This window comes from Hoplias malabaricus, chromosome 2 (genome assembly GCF_029633855.1).
Source record: "Hoplias malabaricus isolate fHopMal1 chromosome 2, fHopMal1.hap1, whole genome shotgun sequence".
Classification (NCBI taxonomy): domain Eukaryota; kingdom Metazoa; phylum Chordata; class Actinopteri; order Characiformes; family Erythrinidae; genus Hoplias; species Hoplias malabaricus.
In genome coordinates this window covers 22,776,163-22,797,905 of record NC_089801.1, presented here as the reverse complement: position 1 = coordinate 22,797,905, position 21,743 = coordinate 22,776,163, and the positions used below count along the sequence as shown (strand labels likewise).

At 40.0% G+C, this 21,743-nt stretch overlaps 1 protein-coding gene across 2 annotated transcripts in view; it reads right to left on the bottom strand.

Annotated features, from left to right (window-relative positions):
* Positions 1-54: 54 nt before the first annotated feature.
* The window catches only part of pigl (phosphatidylinositol glycan anchor biosynthesis, class L), a 32,837-nt gene continuing 11,148 nt past the window's right edge, over positions 55-21,743 (bottom strand). The window contains exons 3-7 of one of the 2 annotated variants that reach the window (XM_066660262.1): positions 15,072-15,162; positions 10,203-10,270; positions 4,731-4,762; positions 3,450-3,583; positions 55-1,911 (exon numbers count right to left, since the gene is read on the bottom strand). In XM_066660262.1, coding sequence (XP_066516359.1) covers positions 1,783-1,911; positions 3,450-3,583; positions 4,731-4,762; positions 10,203-10,270; positions 15,072-15,162 — 454 coding nt within the window. In that variant the 3' untranslated portion in view covers positions 55-1,782. The other variant, XM_066660263.1, reaches the window with a different exon arrangement.

The following is a 21,743-nucleotide window of genomic DNA, read 5'->3' as shown; positions in this document are numbered from 1 at the left end:
AATAAAGAATCAGACTAAACAAGTTTTGGTCAAGACTTTATTCTTGAATCTAAGAAAAGTATATAAACGCAAACTATTTACAGAGTATTCAGTGTCACATTCAAAACATCCTTTTGGAACAGTATGTAAAGGCTTAACTGAAGAGGAATTCCACTACTTTTTCTAATTTTCTGCAAAATTAAAGTATGATCTAAGTCAAACAGTGTGGTTTGATGTGAAATGCTCAGTGCTATTGAAGCTTACAGAATTATAACTACACAGTGGTGATAATAGGAAAAACATTTCTAAATTTACAGTTCTGAGATAAAGCTTTGGCCTAAAAGGTATTTTCAGTTGGATTGGAGTGTTCCTGTAAGGCATATTTGTACTGTGGTTTTTATATAAATATAAAATAAAAAATCTGTGGAATTCCCCTTTAGTAACAGTTTTAAAACAAAAACTAATTCCACACAAAACCTTCTCATAGCAACAAGGGCTCCCTTCAGTAATCCAGGTGTTTTGGAAAGTTTTGCTGAAAGCGTAGAGAATGTTTGGTGAATGAGAAAACATTGCATTGTCATTTCAAGTCAAATCACAGTAATGTGAGGTATGTAGTGTGGATGGCTTTTCACGGTTGGGAATTTAGGAACTGGAACATGTGAATGGGGTATTAAATGACTGAAGAAACAGTATAACAATGTAAAGTTTAGCTTCGTTCATTTACCAGAAATTCATTTAGGTTGACGATGTATAGTATCTGTACAAAATTTGCTGGCACCATAACTCATGAGATTAGCTACTCTAAGTTGCACACTCCATATAACCAACTATATACAGTTTTTATAAGGTCCACAGAAAAGCATGAAAAGAAACAAGACTCTCTGGAGTAGCCTAATAACTCCAAGGTCATTGTGTCTGACCCTAAAATGGCCTAAAGATTATATACTCTCCAACACTGGCAACATTGGGCTTTGGAACCGTGTTCTCAGTAGTGCTGAAACCCCATTCATTACCTTTGGGATATGTTGGGGTGTCAATTGTGATCCAAAACTAATCATCCAACATAAGTACAGACCACTAATGCTCTGATGGTTAAATGTCATTAAATACTCTCAGATAAATTCCATCATTTAGTATAAAGCCTTTACATTAATTGTCTGTAACCCTTATCCAGTTCAGGGTCGTGGTGGGTCCGGAGCCTACCTGGAATCATTGGGCGCAAGGCGGGAATACACCCTGGAGGGGGCGCCAGTCCTTCACAGGGCAACACAGACACACACACATTCACTCACACCTACGGACACTTTTTTGAGTCGCCAGTTTTTTTGGACCGTGGGAGGAAACCGGAGCACCTGGAGGAAACCCACGCAGACACGGGGAAAACAGACCACACTCCTCACAGACAGTCACCCGGAGCGGGAATTGAACCAACAACCTCCAGGTCCCTGGAGCTGTGTGACTACGACACTAGCTGCTGCGCCACCGTGCCGCCCCGTAAAGCCTTTTCAGAAAAAAGGAAATTGTTACTACAACAAAGAGGGTGAAGTTAACTATAATAACGAATTAGCAGGTGTCAACACATTTTGACAAATTTTAATGTACATGTAGGGCTGTGATGTATTTGATTAAATGCTATTTGGTTTTACTGGGTTTAATGACACATGCCCCATTAATAAAACCTCTAAAAAATCATCTGTATGAATTTCTGACAAATGTATGAAGTTTTACTTTAGGATTTCAGTGCTCTTAGGCGTGTCCTGTATGACAAGGCACAGTACATAATAATAAACCACTCCTCATCCACTAATAGATCTTCACGTGCTTGGTTTCCACAGCGACAGCTCGAAAGGTGTTGATAAACATGTAACGTGAGAAGAGGACATACAGCCGACGAAACCACAGAAGCTGGGAGCGGTGACGCAGCATGGCTTCCTGATTCCAGAAGAGAGAGAATGTGCAAGAAAGGACAGAGAAGAATGAACGAGAACAATCTGGGATGGTGAAAGTTCTTCAAACTGCCTCAACACTCTTGAAGGAGAATATAAACTGTTCAGCTCAATTTTGTGTACATTTATATTGGATTAATTGTCAATCAAGAGAGAGATCAATTATTCTCCCAGCCACAGATGGTAATGACATCTTTCAAGATTAGGGCCTGCTCCAAATATACTTTTACTCCAGACAACAGGGTTTAGGCTCTGATAGTTTTAATAATGATACATTTCTACAACCTGCATTCTGCATGAAAGCCATGGGTCCCTGAGAAAAAAAGAAGTCTGTGTACTGTGGTGACCCACACCCGTGGTCCGAATGTTACCATCATGGGTTTGTGGTGATCGCTGCAGCCCAATGTGTCAAGTGTGTTTCCACATAAAACCATCTGATGTGTCTAGAAATCCACAGTTATAAATCTATGGGTCAAATCTAAATGTAAAATTTCAAAACCAGTTACAACAAAGGTAATATTGACCAACAGCAAGAAAAAAAGTAAAACGTAAGTTTAATTTCACATTAACATTAATATTTGTTTTAATAATTGTGACACACCTTAAATTGTATTGTTCTAGAAGCTTATAATTGCTGTCTTAGTATTTTATAAAGACATGCAATATCCTTATGTAGCAACAGTAGCTAGGTGACTAGTAATGGCACCACTATTTTTTCAACTTGCTAAACTTTGCATGAGTGAGTGTGATTCTCATGAGGTGCTTTGCATCTACAAAAAAACAGGTTTCTGTTTTCTGTTTCAAGAAAATCCTCCAGGCATCAGGACCAACGGGTTATTCATTATCTAGAACAGACTGATGCAGGGAGATTGTTATTCACATTGTACAAGACACAGTACTCATACAGATGGTGGTGTATAGCAGCAGGTTGTGTTAAGGATTTGACTCAAGTGCTCTAGCAGTACACACATGTACACTCACCAGGGCTAAACATAAAACCATTTGTAATGCTCTGTACCACTGCCAGACTCCGGTCAACAAGGCCAGATCAGGCTTTAACAGCCTCAACACGGCAAAGACGTAACTCACAGAGAGCTGGACAGAGCATATAGCCCAGGACGCTGCATAGAATTAATTGTATCAAAGGCAAAGTAGATGCAGTAGTTGTTATCTGTGTCTGCAGACACAATATATAATGTCCTTCGAGAATCAGATTAGATTAGAAATGTGATTTGACCAGGGGTGCACAAATGTAATATTTTAATATTTTCATATAGATGAAAGATTACCTCACAGTGAAGTTATAAAGTGTGTTTCAGCCTGGGATCTTTGAGTATGAGAACAATACATTGTGAAGGATTAATTCCATAGGACGTTTATGTTCAGAACTGTGCTAGCTATTAGAAGTATATAATGTACTCCATACAGTCTCTCCAACATGTGTGAGTGCCCTTTGATACAGAGGTCAGATCCTGCTTAAAAAGGGATTAAAGGAAGGATTTAAAAGCTTATTTGATTGCTCACCTTTGCTCTTGTGTATTCCTCCATGCCACTGACACAGCAGAATGAGGAAGGTAACAGCCAGCTGATTGGCAGCTCTAAGATGGAGAGGTACTTCCTTAATAGGCTGATGGTGTGGAGAGTGAGGATCTGGCAACCTGTAAAATAGATTGGGCAAAGGACATAATTTGGGGAGTTAATGGACCTCCAGATAATACCATTTACATTCTGTAACCCATAAACTGCTGTGTCATTAACCATCCCTCTTTACCCTGCACTTTACTGAAATATGGGGCCACCCCAAGACAAAGTTCATATAATCCATCAATAATGTTTGAATTTAGGAGATCAGAGATTAATACTTATATGAATGAAAAACTCTACCAATTCTGACTAATGGCCCAGAGTAAAAGCCCTACTGAAATGCTGTAATAACTGCACTAATAATAACAGCTGATATATTATTCAGTAGAAAGAGTGAGCCTCCAAGACAAATGCAATCTTTGTTTGAGGTAAGATGATTACAGATGCCAAGCATAAGCCCCCTCCTGGCCCCCACTTTTCTCTACTCAGCCAGTTTCCCAGTGCAGAGTGGAAAGGTTCAGGGTGTAAAAATTTTAATAGTGTTTCCCACATCGACACAGTTTGCATGGGACACTTACAAATCATGCCCAGCACAGTTCCTATTCATGTCTGAATTACACACACAGATAGAAACAGAAGCTCTAAGGAAGCTCATGAGTCTGAACAAGTGCAGAAAGGCAGAACACATATCATAACCGTTCAACCCTGCAGTGGAATAGAGCCCAAAGATAGCTTGTAGTTTACACAAAAGACAGTAAACATAAGGCTAAGGAGCAAACTGTGTTTTGATATAAATATTTTTAGACACTAATATAAATGCTAATATTTTAGGTTTTTATCCTTAGAATACAAAAATGTGGATTGTGGCCTGTTAAACTGGTATTGGAATATGTACAATACTTATTTTCTTTCTAATGGTCTCTTTATATAACAACAATAGCCTTAGCCATAAAACGTTTTTGGTTAAATCATGAGGACACATCTTTCACGCCGCCTACTGGCCACTAAATTTGAAATCCAGAAAAGGGCTCAGGTAGAATTAAGAAAGACTCAGTGCTGCCCCCTCGGTCTTTTTGTATTGGGAAATATTTTGCTTTCATTTCAAGACTGAGTGCTATGCATGAGAACCTACGATAGGTGGCGCCATTGATTTAGACAATGTTTAAAAATGATATCGGTGTACTTTAATGCATCGTGGTCAAACTGAGGGAGAAAGCTTACCTTCTGGAATTCTCCCTACAGAGGCCAGATGGCTGGGGACGAAGGAAAAAAAAATGAAACTGTTAGTTGGAACGACTGGAAACACAAGCATTAAAAACAGACCACCTTCAATTTGGAGACATGCTCTTGAGCATTTAATGTCTCTTAAACCCTGCTCAAATATAGTTGCCACACAAAATGGAATCCGAGTATTGTACCTGATGTTTCATGATGAGGTTTTGGACGTAAATGTATTTTTTAAACGACTTCTATGGCAGAGAGTTACACACAGAGAGTTATAAGGCAACACAGTCATATTTCTTTGGTTTATTACTATTTTCCATTAACGTCACTAAACCTGAAGATGTGTAGATTTACTGGAGTGCATTAAATGGCTATATTTGTGTTTTTTAGACATCACAACACCTAGTTTCCATCAGCCTTGTAAAGAAATCTTTCTCTCCCAAAACTCTAAAGGAGTCTTAATCATAAGAAGTTATTTGAGCCGAAATGTTCAAAAGTGAAGGGTATCCCTCTTCTAAAAGATTTAAGATCCTTTTGTATTGAGAGAGCGTGCATTCACTCTGTATTCAACACAAAGTGGGTTACAATTTAAGATGGGTGAAGACATTTTAAGCACATATTTAGATGTGGAGCCAAAAATAGAAGTCCCCTTCAGATGTATGAACTCTCTTTCCCTTCCTGACACACATACACAACTGAAAGTCTGGGCTTTTCTCAGATTAGAGAGAGTCCTAAATCCACTCCTGCTTCCTGGAAATCTCACTATTGCCCTGGTCTGGCTTTCAGCACCGCCACCTGTGCAGAGCAGAGTTCAAAACTCTCTCACAACCTCTCTCCAAGTCTATTTCTCCACTTTCATTCCCCTTCCTTCTCTTATACCTCCCTCTGTCACCTGCTGTCTTTCTCATGGTCTCATCCCCTTTTCTCACTTCCCCATCTCTCCCTAATTTCCTTCTCCTTTTGCCAGTCTCTTTTTTCTTTCTTTCTCTCTCTCTCTTTTCCCCACTCCATCTGTCCCTATATTCTCTCTCTGCTGTCTTTCTCCTTGTCTAGTTTTTCTTTCCTAGCTCTTTCTCCATTTTTCTTTTCTCTTCCTGCCCCCCCCCTCTTTCTCTTACTCAATTTTTCTACTTACATTTCCTCCTTCTCTACCTCCCTCTCTTGTTTTTCTCCCCCCACCCCTGGTTGACCAAACTCGAGGTCAGATCTGACCCACCAGATGCTGTCTCTTTGTAATCACACACATTTTATGCGGCACAGCTTGGGCATCGACACGCGGCTTTTGGATGGACGTTACTTGGAGAACCACAGCATGGAATGACTGCTATTAACTTTAATCACAGCTCATTAACTGCTACAGACGTGGCAACCCTCCTTTAATTCAGGAGAAGGAAAAAACACATTTCTAGCGTTCCTTTCATCTCTCTCTCTCTCTCAGCTCACTCCACAGCACACTTCTACTCTGTTATTGGCAACAGTCCAACTAGGAGAGAGGTTAAAACCATAGAACAGTGGCAACTGGAGCACTACAGGCTCATGGGAAATGTAGTCCTTGGAATTGTAACATTTAACAATCCAGCATGTGTTTAAGATGAAATCAAGTTTGGAATCAATATTTTTAATAATCTAAAACAAAATTAGGTGGTTCTACAGTTTGAAACCATTTGGAAAGTGCTGTTCAAAGGTATGTAACGATTTTTAAAGCAAAAATAAGTCAACACATACTCCACAAACATCAGTAGTTTGAGTTCAGAATGATTCTTAAATCATGGAGGAACCTGTGCACCATCAATAGTGTCTTAATAAAATGAAAAGGGAATTCCATTTAATTTTCCAGATTTCTATGTAATTACAGGTTTAATATGCCTTAAGGAGTTAGTTATTCAGTGGTGTGTTGTGAAATGCTTTTGTTCTTGAGAAACATAGTGTCAGATTTAATCACATTGCAGGTGATATGAACCAGACGTCTGAAACCTTTAATTCCTTTGAAAATTTCATCACTGAAAGTTTTATTATATTATCGGAAAAAGTAAATGGTTACTAACACATTGCTTGGTGTCAGAGACAGTGCTATAGCGTTATAGATAAGGTTAGCATGTGCACATTTGGGAATATGTTTTCTTTATAGACATCAAGACTTCTAGTTTCTGTCACCACCACCATAAATACTCAGTACATTCCTCTAAAATAAATAGTTTAAAATCAACACAATGAATTTGTAAATGATTCAGAAATTTTGAACAATCAGTGGATTCAATTCCCCTTTAAGAACAGTTTGAAATAATAAAATGAAACATATCAAGGACAATTTGCTGCTAATCCTGCTAAAACCCAATCAACATTTATAAAACAGTCATTTAAAAAAATTATTTACTTTTATGTTCCAATACATTTTCATAAACAGCTATTTCTCAATCTAATCCTGGCTGCCAAAATATATTTCACTTCATCCTGATTTGCAGGTCAGGGGAGAGAATTGTTGAGTGTAGGGAGGTGAAAAACTTGAGAACATGCAGATGGCTCCATATTATCACTTCTCCAAATGGCTGTAATAACGAGAGGGCCTGGATGAAACTGAGCACTCTGCTGGCTCCGTTCACGACCAAGCATTGCTCAATAACCAAACACAAAATTCGTCCAGCTCGCAATTCGTCCAGAGAGTATCACTGCAAACCTTAGTCTGTTTTTTTTTTATCTGTGTTTGTAATTCCAGAGAAGTGACCTGTGCCTTTGGCCACTGTTGCCTTATCTTAATGGACTTCACTGGTGATCTGAACTTTGGTAACCTTGTACAGAAGGCAAGAGAGGGTTGAGGATATGTTTATATAGAGAAGATAACAATTTGTTTAAAGTGATATATTAAAGTGGAAATATTGAATCTACACAGATTTATTTTTATATCTAGGGTAATCAAGGAGTCTGAAATTGACTTTTTAATTACTAGGCTAATGTATCTAAGATATAATGGAAGATTATCCAGTATATTGTTAAAATATATGTGGACACCTCATCATCAGACCTATATGAGCTGCTTGAGCATCCCATTTCAAAACTATGGACAATGATATAGAATTTATAGCAATGTGCATGGCCGAAGCACCTGAACTCAATAATTAGGAAGGGTGTCGACATACTTTGGTTATACAGTGTACCTATATATGAGTACAGACAAAATTCATGCTTCAAGATGGCTGCTTTTGTCAATTTTCATACATTACAAAAACAGAAACCAAAATCTATATAAGCTATCGAGCTTGCTGGGTTTTGACAGTTGTGTGTATGTGTGTGTGTCTGTGTTGTAGTCTACATAGTTCTACCTGGATGTTTATAAGCTTCCATGATTTGTTAGTTAAATTAGGCTAGTATCTCCACTGCAAAACTAAAGAACCAAGCTTGGGATAGCAAAAACCTTCTGGCTAATTGACTACATTTTTGGTGAGGGTAAAGGTTGTTGAGTGAGATACTGCTTCAAAAGCTACGCACTTTTAAAAACATTCTGTCTGCTCATGATGAATTATGCAGTTGCTGGAAAAACAACCGCAGCTGTCTGGTCAGAGACTAAGGCTTTGGTCATCCCATTTCGGTTCTCTCTCTCACTCTCTTTTTCCCTTTCTCTCTCCCTGATGACATGATTTAGTGAAGTTGTCTGATGGCACTGTGTTTGCATGTGGCTTTGGATTATCTCTAAACTATGCGGTATAAGGAATTATGCAAATTGCAGCAATCTTGAGTTGGAAGGTTGATGCTGTGTGTGTGTGTGTGTGTGTGTGTGAGTAAATGGTGGGAGCTGTGTGTGGTGTATATGATTTAGTATGATTTTGTCTTGAAGCTATTTAGATGTCAAGTGTGTATGTTTGTCCATAGATTATGTTTATTGCACTGTATGTCCGTGGTATGTTTGTTCTTTTTGGACATGTGAGGAAGTCTTGTGCACTACAGACAAGCACACATGTTTGCAGAGCTTCACAGACACTGAGTTTGGCTTTAAAGTCTCTTGATAAGCTTGAGAAACAAACTTCACTCAATCCCTCACACTGTGTTTGTGTCCAGCATGACTATGGAATCAAAAACAAAGCTGAAAATCCTCTTCAAAAATTCCAAAAATATAATCCGAAACTGCAGAAAAAACATCTCATCACTGTCAGACCCAAACCTTGAATTTGTTGTATCTACTGCAGCTTTCCTCTTTGCTGCAAGTCAAATGGCACTTTTCCACTGCGTGGCCTACTTGGCTCTGCTGTTTTGCTTTTCCATCCAGGCAAATCCGATATCTGGTACTGGTAGTTTTATAGTACTTGCTCGCGTGAAGTACCAAGCAAGCCGAGGTTCGAACGCTTCTTGGATCAGTGGCTGATGACACCAGCTACATTTCGCCAGAGGATTTGTAGTAGTGAAAAATGACCAGGGATCAGGGCTGAAAAGCACATTGAGTCAAATAGGTACCATGCAGTGGAAAAGCACCAACAATGTCATGATGAATGGTCCGACAGCAATGGCCCAAATTTACTTAGAAGAAAATGAAAGTAAATGACCAATTAAGTGAAAATCAAGTTTTTAGTTTTGTTAACGTGGTATTGTTTATATGCTTGAAGATGTATCAGGAGCAAAACAGGATGTCAACATCATGGATGAGCATTTCCGATTTGGAAGTCTAGTGCCTCATAATTATAAATTCCGACAGGGAATCTGTGTTTTGTACATCCTAAGGAACCAGTCCCATCAACTTAAGAGGCAAGTGGCAAAGAAGGAAGTGAAGATACAAGTGTGGCCCCCTTGCATACTGAAAAGATAAAGGAAAACTATGTAAGATAAGGGTTTTTTTGGCCCCTGAAGCTCCCCCTAGTATAAATCATTGTTACAACACTGTTCTAAAATCAATGGAGAAGAGGTGGTTTCCTGCCCTCCTCCAAAGTTTACATGGTGTAGTTTCTGCAGAGCTGAGCCTTGAGTATAAATGACAGCTGGTTTCCTTTCTCTCTATTACAGGGCAATGAATGCTCAGAATGACTTTGAAGATATAATTTAAAGGTAAAAATATTACGTAGTGGGCGGCACGGTGGAGCAGCAGGTAGTGTCGCAGTCACACAGCTCCAGGGGCCTAGAGGTTGTGGGTTCGATTCCCACTCCGGGTGACTGTCTGTGAGGAGTTGGTGAGTTCTCCCCGTGTCCGCGTGAGTTTCCTCCGGGTGCTCCGGTTTCCTCCCACAGTCCAAAAACACACGTTGGTAAGTGGATTGGCGAATCAAAAGTGTCCATAGTTGTGAGTGTGTGAGTGAATGTGTGTGTGTGTCTGTGTTGCCCTGTGAAGGACTGGCGCCCCCTCCAGGGTGTATTCCCGCCTTGTGCCTAAAGATTCCAGGTAGGCTCTGGACCCACTGCGACCCTGAACTGGATAAGCAGTTACAGATAATGAATGAATGAATGAATATTACGTAGTGTTCCTTTAAGGTCGAATGAGTGAAAGGGTACCTGAGAGCTTTGTAGATGGCGATGTGATTGGCATGTCCACTAACTCCTCCCTCGTCAAACGTGAGCACCTATATGAACATAAATATGAGGCATGAAAACAAGTGGCTAAACCTATTTCCAAACATTCAAGCTTGATGTTATACAGCAATGACAGCTTAATGTAGTACAGTGGGTATTACTGTGAATTTATGGTTTTCACTAGAACAGTGGTTCCTAAACTAGGAGTTGAAAGGTTGCATGGGGTTGCTTGACTTACAAATAAATATAATTTTATTAAACAAATTACTGGACCTTGACCCTTTCAAATAATAGGGGAAGATTTTGCCTAAATATTAGTGATGAAGGATGTAAGGAATAAAGGGTCTTTGTTTCAATTGCCTTGACTGTCAGTAAATTATTGGGGCGGGGTCACATTGGAAAACTGCAGTCTCCTTCAACATTCATGGCTGGGGAGATCCTGAGCAAGGCACCTAACGCCAACTGCTCCCAGGTCTCTGAGATGGCTGCAAACTGGTCCTTGGATGTATGTGCTCACTCTCCCTAATGCACAAATGTTCACTCCTATAGATGGGTTAAATGGAAGGCAGAATATAAGCAAATTTTCAACTAAACGTTTCCAAGCCAAAGTAAATATTAATGCTACAACACAAGCTGACAGAGAAATCATGTACATCCAGCTTGGTGGCAGCAGCTTGGGGAAGGCAGGTTTCAGCATGAAGTAAGTTTGACCAATATTAATGATGTCAGATTTGACCCCAATGCCATCCAAAACATTTGGAATGAAATTAAACTCTGCCAGTAATCCAGGACTGCTCACTTGAGAATGCCACTCAAAATATGTTTTAATAAGTAAGTAACCTTCTTCTGACACAAGGGGTTTTAAGTATATTTGGTTACCTCTTTATGTTTTATATTTGAATAACCAATACCCAGTATTGACTCTGAGTGAAGCTGAATAAAAGATCTGAGAAAATTACAAAAGCTTCCTACATAAAACCAATTAGAAATCACTGGCCTTTGAGGTAGAGCATACAACACAATATCATACTTCACACAGAAGCAGACAAATATACATTAACTGCTAGAGCAAACTGAATGGCATTTCTCAGACAATAACTGATTTAAAGGTCTTTTATCTGTCTGCATTTCTGTTCTCGTGATCGACAGGTGTGGGGCGGGTTGGACGTTAACGTTCTGAAGACACAGCACTTTAGACAGGTGTGGGTTTGGCAGGGAGGCAGACATTTCTGAATATTTTTTTCCATGCTTTACACCAGCCAGTTGGGAAAACCCCTCTATACCAGACGTTGAGATACCACTGGGCCATCCTCCTGTGCTCTCGGGACAGAGTGGTTTCTCTGGTCTGCTGTACAGGGAGAGAAAGCAGACAGAATACCATAATTTGGTTGAAATGTCAGAGGCTGCCAAAGCAAACAGGACAAGTGAAGTGGCTTCTGCAGAGTTAAGGGACATGAGGTGGGTCTAAACTCTGACATGAAGTCAGAAATCCATAAACACACACACACGCACATGCATAGTGGTGCTGAGCAAAGGGAGTATATGAGAACAACCAATGTACACATTTGCACATGCTCTCATGGACTCTAGCCAGACATTTTTTAAACATGGGCCAAGAACTTGCTGTATTGTGTCTATTATGTCTACACGTATAACTCTCATTATTATTTTATTCAGTGGTGAACTGTGGTCATATATTTCTTACTGTAGGCTGCAGTTTTACAATTAATATTATACCAATTAACAATGGCACAGATTATTAGATTATTAGATCCAGATCCTAAAAAGTTCACTTGGAGAAAATAATACTCATTTGATTTCTTCTGAATGACTCAAGATTGTAATCCTGCAACCCTTTAAGGACACTGCCCACAATACTTTCATATGGGGTGGGCGTAAATATCATTTCACGTTTATTATTTTCATGGGAATTGATTTGCCGTTCACAATAATTACATTGACTTATCATACAACATATGGACATTTACTCAGTAATTTTTGCTGACCTCTATATTGCCCACTGGGTTTACTTGCGTGTTTGTTACATAAAAGTCAGATATTTTTGCCACTCGCTCTGTTCTGTTTTTTGGTTTCTTCTGTTCTCTGTATTCTATTGTTAATATGGGGATTTATTTTTAAAAATTTATTATTTTTATTTCTTTAGTGTATTTAAAAATGTTTATATATTTCAATTCAAATGTCTAAACATTCTTAATAACTACATTTTTGTTATAAGTTCATTGGTGTTAAAGGGGTGTAATTGCATTATTATGCAATGATATCTTCATTAAACTTTCTCAGAAAGAAATGTATGGTACAGGTACATTATTGGTCACTAAAGGGAAAAAGAGTGTAAATGTAACTTTAAAAGGTACAACAGCGGATTTTAAGTCCAGTTGCCTAAAGGTTCATTATAGTTCTCTTCTCCAGAAGGAGAGGTGATTATTTGTAAGATTACATTACAGATGTGTGAAAAATAAAAGAAAATAATAAAAGTCCTGGAGATGAAACCGGGTGTATGAAAGAGCAATGTACAAATATAATAGAATAAGATGCAATTATGTTCCCTAAAGGGCGGCACGATGGCACAGCAGGTAGTGTCTCTGTCACAGTTCCAGGGACCTGGAGATTATGGGTTCGAGTCCCGCTCCAGGTGACTGTCTGTGAAGAGTTTGGTGTGTTCTCCCTGTGTCCGCATGTGTTTCCTCCGGGTGCTCCGGTTTCCTCCCATAGTCCAAAAACACACGTTGGTAGGTGGATTGGCGACTCAAAAAGTGTCCGTAGGTGTGAGTGAATGTGTGAGTGTGTGTCGCCCTGTGAAGGACTGGAGCCCCCTCCAGGGTGCATTCCCGCCTTGCGCCCAATGATTCCAGGTAGGCTCTGGACTCACCGTGACCCTGAACTGGATAAGGGTTACAGACAATGAATGAATGAATGAATGAATGAATATGTTCCCTAAAAGGTACTAAATATGTTCCCTTGAGGATTTTTCTGACAACGGCATAAATAGCCTTAAACTGATAATAATATTGTTTATTTCAGGGACAATATATCAACCAGACAAACAGCTATTGTTACAGACCTAATAAATGATAGGGTTTTATTTTTTCAGTGCTTTGAAAAGTTGTAGCAAATAAAATGCTGAAGTACCAAGAGGGATGTGTTGTCTAACGATGCTGTGTTCGTGGCAGTTTGAAAAGATGACAGATGGCTTCAAATCTGGGGGCACGTGGACTAACAGTGAGTAACTTAGTGACATGAAATCTGCATGTAAGGTTATACTTTAATATTAGAGCTCTTCACCAAACTGCAGGAATTAAATAAGCAGGAGAAATAATGGCCTGACTCGCCCGTACTGAATACTTTCGGCAGATTCGCCATGGTTAAGGCTACGGTTTATGCAACCTTAGTCATTAAATGTTTCTTTGGAGAGGGAGCGTGGCCCAGCAGGATGGGCGGGACAGCATTTGGCGGAGGAGAAGTTGCGTGTTTATACACACTGAGGGAAACATCAAACTGGAGCTGTTTCGCAACAGCACTCGCTCTTTCACTGCCTGTTTGTTTGCTGTTGTTTGTTTATGCAAGTCTTCCGTACTTGGATTTTATTGAAAATTTAATGGCCTGTAGGCTTGGGGGTGGAGAGAGAGAGAGAGAGAGAGAGAGAGAGAGAGAGAACAAGAGACAGAAGAGGAGAATGAGAAAAGAGTGAAAGAGAAGAGGGGAGAAGAAGACAGAAAGAGAAAGAGAAACAGAGAGAGAGAACAGGAGAAAGAGAAAATTCCATTTGTGAAATTTCCTGGAACTCTTCAGTGGGTCTGATAAAATCTCAGGGTTTCTCTGGCCAACAGTGGCCCCGGGGAGCCGCGCTTGGTCTGCTGTAACTGGGGCCAGGAGCATTGTGGGATATTAATGCATGTGTAATTAGGGATAAATACAGAGGGTGGATGACATGTTGTGCTCTGTGGATTAAGCAGAGCAGCTTTAAGTGAACACAAGCCCCGTCTGTCCATGTGAAATTCTGACCCAGCCACAGCAAGAAGCCGAAGGGAGGTGGAGCTGTTGCTTTGAAACTAGGAATTTGCCATTTTAATGAATGTGCAAAGACATGACCTACTTTTGAGACTTAAATACTGAATCACGGACATGACAATGGACACTGGTGTCTTAGAAAGTTGTCTCTAGCATGACAGAATGCAGTTACATTATTTATCCAATTTCTCCCCAGTCCAGTTATCACCAAATCCAGCAAACATCTAGGACACCCTCAGTCATACGATTCTTAAAGGGGACATACTCTACCATATTTCCAAAGTGAACACAGTTCTGGGGTCTTAATAGCACTTTTGTGACATGCTTTGTTCAATATACCACAAGGATCCAACACCACAGTTGTGTTCTCCCCCTGTTTAAACAACAATGTTCAGAACAACCAGTTTCAGAGCCTGTTCCTTTAAAAGAGAAGAACACTAACTCCACATCACTGCCCAAATGAGGCATCACTGAGGTTGGAATGGGATGAAATTCTTATTCCCTGGAAGAGCTATATAAGAGGAATTCTACTGTGTCGCAATTGTCCTACCCACACTCCGCCCACAAGCACAATTTTTCTTCGTCCGCTCATAGCTACTGTTGCAAGATGATTTTGCACGGATGAAATCCATTAATCTAAGGGTAACAATTGTGGAGCAGAACTCAAACAGAGAAATTTAACGTGCATATTGTTGTAGTTATTTTGTTTACAGAATAAAAAAGTTTGCATAAGCATTTGTAGGCTTGTTTTAGCCAGATACATTATTTGCCCATTAGTGTTTTGTAGTGTTGTTTAATAAAAATGTTCTATAATGTTCTCACCAAGTTTATGGAATGAGTTCTGATGTGTTTGAGTATCAGTGAGGAGGTCAGTGCTGTGCTCCACTCGGCCTTTGGATCATCTGGCAAATCTCTGAAGAGGGAAAGAGAGAAAAAAAACACTAAGTATTCTTTGTTATAGCCAGAATGTTCATTCAAATTGGCTCAAAATAATAATAATCTTTCAAACAAATAATAAAAAGTACAGTAACACATTGAAATTAGATAGATAGATTTTTTCTTGTACAGCTCTTGTTACTCTTGTTTTTTTCTTCTATAATTTTTTTGTACCTCCTTTTGAAGACATAAGTTTCCAATCAACAACATGTTGACCTACAGTCTCATGCAAAACACAGAACACCCCACATCAATGTTTTGGCAATTTTGTTTTTGAATCGTAAAGTCAACTTTGAGCATGATTTTGAGGGCACTACAATTTCCCAAAAGGCACCTTTAATTTATAGTAAACATATCGCACCACATGAGCTGAAGCTGGATCAGAATGCATTGAGTTTCTATGTCACTAAACAATGAAGAGTGGAAGTGTCTTAATTCACTTTTGTTTCTAGTGTTACTTAAGGAACAAAATAGTGCCTCACTAAAAATCATGATGTTGATATGGGATTAGGGAGCCATTTCGATCGCAGCCATAATTACTTTACAAACAATGCTAAATTTCTACTTTTGGGTGTACTGGGTTTAACCCTAACACATTTTTCATGCTTATAAGATCATTGGTGCTTTTCAGTGAACCTGCATTTACACCAGTTTTAGTGGAATCGAGGATATGTCACAGAATACGTCACCAACAGAGGGCATTGCACAGTGGCAGTAAACAGTAGTGAGAAGATGGCGGAGCGAATAGACTACCTGCGAGCATTTGTGTTGTTGTTACAGACGTTTGTTTTTCACTAAAACGCAAACATGGATTGACTTTTGGCGATAAGCAGACGTAGAAGACTACACTGCACGCTCTTTGCTCCGGTACAACTAGAAACACCCACAGATATCATCACAGTTCATGCTGAAAAAACCTAATATTCTTGGGTTCCTGCTGCGAACAAACTTTTCAGGTTCCGGAACCTAGTTTTGTTGGTGGAAGTGCGCCAAACGGTGCCTGTTCTATGTGGAAAACATTATGGGTGTCAGGTCCAAGCATTCCTAGATGAACAGTTTCCTGGAAAGTGGATTGGTCGTCGTCGTGGGCCAGTGGAATGGCCCCCAAAGTCTCCCGATCTGACCCCCTTAGACTTTTATCTTTGGGGTCATCTGAAGGCAATTGTCTATGCTGTGAAGATACAAGATGTGCAGCACCTAAAACTATGGATACTGTAAGCCTGTGCTAGCATTTCTCCTGCAGTGTTGCTATCAGTGTGTGAAGAGTGGGAGAAGAGGGTTGCATTGACAATCCAACAAAATGGGCAGCACTTTGAACACATTTTATAAGTGTTAAGAAACTTGTAAATAACCCATGAAAATACAAAGTTACGTTAAAACCAAGCACACCGTTGTTTTTCTTGTGAAATTCCCAGTACGTTTGATGTGTCACATGACCCTCTTCCCATTGAAAAAACAAAAGTTGGATCGAAAATGGCCAACTTCAAAATGGCCACCATGGTCACCACCCATCTTGAAAAGTTCCCCTCCCTCCCATATACTAATGTGCCACCAACCATTCCCATTTTATTAATGTGTATCCATATAAATGGCCCACCCAGTAGTTCCTCCTCCATAATTTTCCAGAGTGTGAGGGTGTGACTGACAGTGTGGATCACTGTAACTGTATGTTGTACCATGTTTATTCCACATTGTAGAAACCAACATTTTTAAACATACTCACATTGTGGGGATAAGCTGTTCCCCAGAAAACAATTAATTACATTTTAAGGTGAAGACCTGTTTAAGGTAAGGGTATTGGTCACTGTTAACATTAGGGTTAGACTCTTTGTAGTTATGTTTAAGGTTTAGTCAAGTCTCCAGGAAATTAATGAAATTCCTAATGTAATGTCCCCACAATTCACATAAACATGGCAGAGTGTGTGGTGATTTAGTGCTGCTGTCACACTCAGTGCAGCTGGAGCACAGCCTACAGGCCCTCTCTCTGAAGTCTGGGGTCAAAGGTCACCTGGGCCTTTGGCTCCCATTCATTTGAAAGTACAGCCCAGGGAAACGCAGAGCATCTCTCGCTCTCTCTCTCTCACACACACATACAGAGCAAGAAAGCGCTTTCTTTCATCCGGACTTGGCCCAGCCAGCAATGTATTGGAGGTCAGTGAACCCCAGCCTCAGCAGTCTATCTTTCACACCACCCCTCTATTTTTTTTCTCTCTCTCTCTCTCTTTCCGTCTTCCCCACCCACTCTTTCTTCTATCTCTGCCTTTTCCTTCTTTCTATCTCTCTTTTCTCCCTGTTTACATACTAATTCCATTCTATCTCACACTTCAATTACTTCCAAAACCTCTCTGCTATCTTTTCTGACCTTCCATCTTATTTCTGTCTCTTCCTTTTCTCTCTTTTGTCCTCAATGTATTTTCTTCCTGTCTCTCTTTCTCTCGTTATTCACATGTTTTTTTGGTATTTCTCCCCAAGGACACCATGCATGAGAGAGAGAGAGAGAGAGAGAGAGAGAGAGAGCGAGCATGAGAGAGAGAGAGAGAGAGAGAGAGAGAGAGAGAGAGAGCGAGCATGAGAGAGAGAGAGAGAGAGAGAGAGAGAGCGAGCATGAGAGAGAGAGTGAGAGAGAGCGCAAGAGAGAGACAGAGAGAGGCATCCAGGCATGTAGAGTGTTTCAGACACGCCGAGGTCACTGCAGTTCATGCTGAAATCAAAGTGCTGAGGGCGTCATTACACACAGAGCGAGCAGGGCAGCGGCGGCTTAACTATTTCCACCCTGCAGCTACCAGTGCCATTCCTCCATAGTCCAGACACTCATTCAAACGGCTTTTATATGCCACTCTCTGCCACCTTAAATGAACATACCAGCCAGAAAACATCATCTAGCTGTGGGAAAAATAAAAAAATAAAATAAAATCACGCAATAACTAACATATCTGTTGCGTGCAACTACAGTAAGAAACCCGTATCTGATCCTGTCTTGTCTGTGCTGTTTGAAGTCAAATTTCTCTTCATTTTCTACATAATTCAAACCATCTAAAGTGGCTCGGTATCAAAGGGTTCATTACAGAGAAACTGTCCAATTCTCTACAGTGGTCATGATATTAACTAGTGGTTTTTTTGGCCGGCCAAAATGACCAGAAAAAAAAATCACAAGCCTAGGTTTTTTTTTTTTTTTTTTTTTTTAATTTAATACTAAAGTAGTGCCAAATCTGTTAAAGAAAAAAGAAAAATATTTGCCATAGTGTAACCCTCCACCAGGAACCGGTTTAATAAAATGTTATTTTCTGGGTATATCATTATCTCGAAAATATTATAAAACCATGTAGCATATTTTTCTGTGATTTCAAAGGCATTCAACTTCTCAGACATCTGCTGCCATCACCACCTCTGTGAACTTCACTGACTTCAAGTTCCAGTAGAAGGAAGCCTTTCACATCAAACCAGTCTGAGCTAAATTTTTACATGTAAATGATTTAATGAGTCAGAAATTTAGAAATCTCAATGTAATGACCCACAGAATGAAACTTAAAATCCAACAAATGGACGATAATTCATCACAGACCTTATTCCAGCACATATTAATGTAAAAATTCAGATGAGTGTTATGTTAATATCAGAGTATCTGAATCTCCTTACTGAGTGCACAATTACCACTTTCAGCTCAAGGTACTGGAGAGCTGAGTCTGTGTGTGTTTTATATTATCATGGTATAGTTGTAGGATATGGCACATTTAAAGCAGCGTGAGGCTGGAGAGGAAAACTGTATTCTTAAATGTGTCAAAAACAGCCTGCAGCAACAAAGCAGCTCAAGGTCAGAGGAGTAAGACCAAAAACATGAAAGGTGTGGGGTAAAAGGAACAGGGAAGATACAAACAGAACAAAATATAGATTAAAAACAAAAGTGCAGGAAACATACACAGAAAAGAGAGGGTGAGGGAGAGAGATATAAATCAAACAAACAGAAACCCAAAAAGCAAGAAAGAGGTTTAATTAAAAGGAGAAAAAGGCAGTCAGATGAGATAAGAGCTATGATCTATGAGCTAAGTGCGAAAATTAATTAACAATAAGCAAGAACAAAATTTAGGGAAATAGACTTAAAAAGAGAGACAAACAAACACAGAGGGACAGAGCGAGGGAAATGGTGTGATGAGGGTGACAATGAGGAAGAGCAAAATAAAAGAAGAGAAAGAGAGAGAGAGAGAGGAGGGTGAATGAAGCCCCCCCTCTCTGTCCGCGTCCTCTTTTCATCCCCTTGCGAGGGGCCGGACAGTGGTGGCTGCTCTGGCTTGTGATGGATCTGGCCACAAATCAAGCGCTTGCCAGGGTCACTGGGGTTAGCTGGGATCCACAAAGGGGGGAGATTCAGGGTGGGGGGCTGGACAATGATAAGGTGTTCAGTAGCTAAAGGTGAGGGGTGATTCCTTTTAGGGGCAGTTTAGCATGGGGGGTATAATGGGGAAGATGTGGACGGAAGGAGGGAGGGAGAGAAATTGAGAAAAAGACAGTAATCAAAAGAGAAAATAATGCAGCTACAAAGCTAATGTGGCTAGCAAGTAATGGGTGTCTATAGTTATTTATCAGCTTTGTGCATCCTATCTAGCTGTTATGTCAAATATTTAGTTATGTTTTTGATAGAAAGGAACAGAATCTTTATTGGTACTGACTGATAATTAGTGACATACGTACATTTATGGCGTTTGACGCAACATACCAGTTTTAACCATGTAATGGAGGTAGATTAATTCAGTCTTGCCCAAGGACACTTTCTGAAATATCACGGTGTTACTGCTCAAGCTGGGAATCAAACCTAACTCTATAAACGCTACATGATCGGGGCAAAAACACTGGGAAGGAAATATGAGATTTTGATAGAAGGGAAAGAGAAGGGAAGAGTGAGAGGTTTGATGTGAGGTCATGGTTTTTTAACATGCAAATGCTTCTTCAAAAACCGGTTTTGGTGTGCTCAGAATCCTGTGTTAATACAGCCATTCGTGCTCTACATTCTGGAGACTTATATTTCGTCCTGTGTTAGATGCATTACGGCTAATTCCGTAGATTTATAGTCAAGGTGAAGACAGTAGAAAGAGAAGAAATTTTGATAGGGCTCCATTTCACTGCAGTGTCTGTGGTGGAGTTTGTTGTTTCCGACGTCCTGAATTGTAGGTTTTCAAATCGATATTTTGGATCTGATGGGTTTGTTATCTCAAACCTTTTAAGGAGCTTTTGAGCTGGAGGACTGGCAGGGAAGAGAGAGAGAGAGAGAGAGAGAGAGAGAGAGAGAGAGAGAGAGAGAAACAAAACAAAAGACACATGATCTACCTGACCTTTCTCAAGCTGGATAGAGTGTTGGCTTCGCTATGGCAACAGTTCTAAATGGCCCAGAGTAACCTTTCCCTCGCTTTCTCTCCCTCCTCCCTCTCCTTCTCTCTCTCTCTCTCTCTCTCTCTCTCTCTTTCTCCTGCCCTTGCATGTGGATGTGTAATTGCTTGCAGGCATGTGAATGTCGTGGTTGAACTTTGGCCTACTGGAGAAGTGTGTGTGTGTGTGTGTGTGTGTCTGTAGGTGGGAAGGGAGGGGGCTTTCACCAACAGCACTTGTTTTGTCTGGTGACATGGGGCTGAGGCCCTCCTGTCTGTACTGCTGCACGGTGCATGGTGGGATATCTAACCTGGTGATCCACTGTTAACTCTTCGTGCACACGGTACAGCACACACAGCAGAGCGCAGTATAACCCTTAAAAAAAACAGATCAGGGCTTCTGCAAGAGTAGGTGCAGGCCATGGTTCATTTACAGGTAAAGTAGCTCTTCTGTTTAATGGAAATTACCTTGCAAATGTTTTTCTTTAAAGAAATGTTAAACAAAATTTCTACCACAAATTTTTTACCACAAAGATCAAACACCTCAGCAGTGTTCACCCCATGCCTGTTCCTTTAAATGAGAACGAGCCACTGTTCATCCCATGCATCAGCACACAGCAAGTTTTGTTTGGTTCCCATTCTTGTCCATACATCTTTTCCATTTTTCTTAACTACATTTATTTCTCACAGCGCATTCCATCAGTATAACTGTTTTTTAATCGAATTTGTAATCATTTAATCATTGCGCTGTGATTGGAGAGACTCAGAAGACGGGCCAGTACAATACAGAAGTTTTCCTTTCGGCAAAGTAAGCTCAGCAAAATCTGAACCAACTTTTTTAAGCCCATGTTTTCTGACATGTACAGCCCATGAATACTGGTTGGTAGGCTCCATGCACACAAATAATTTCATAATATGAGTCTTTTAAAAATTCTTTTTCATTGCTGCTCAGAACACTTTTCATGAAGATTGAATTTGATAGTTTGGGAACTGTACCTGTTACAACAACACTGGACAGCACAATGAACATGTTAGAGTACATTATCTGTCTAGAACTCTCTCCTATCCACTTCTGAAAAGTACAGTTTCTGCAGTGCTGAGTCTGGAGCAGCAATTACAGAGGCTGTATTCTCCCTATTACAGGCCAGTGAAGCATAATGATTCTGAAACTGTAAGTTTAATGTAAAATTACTACCTAGTG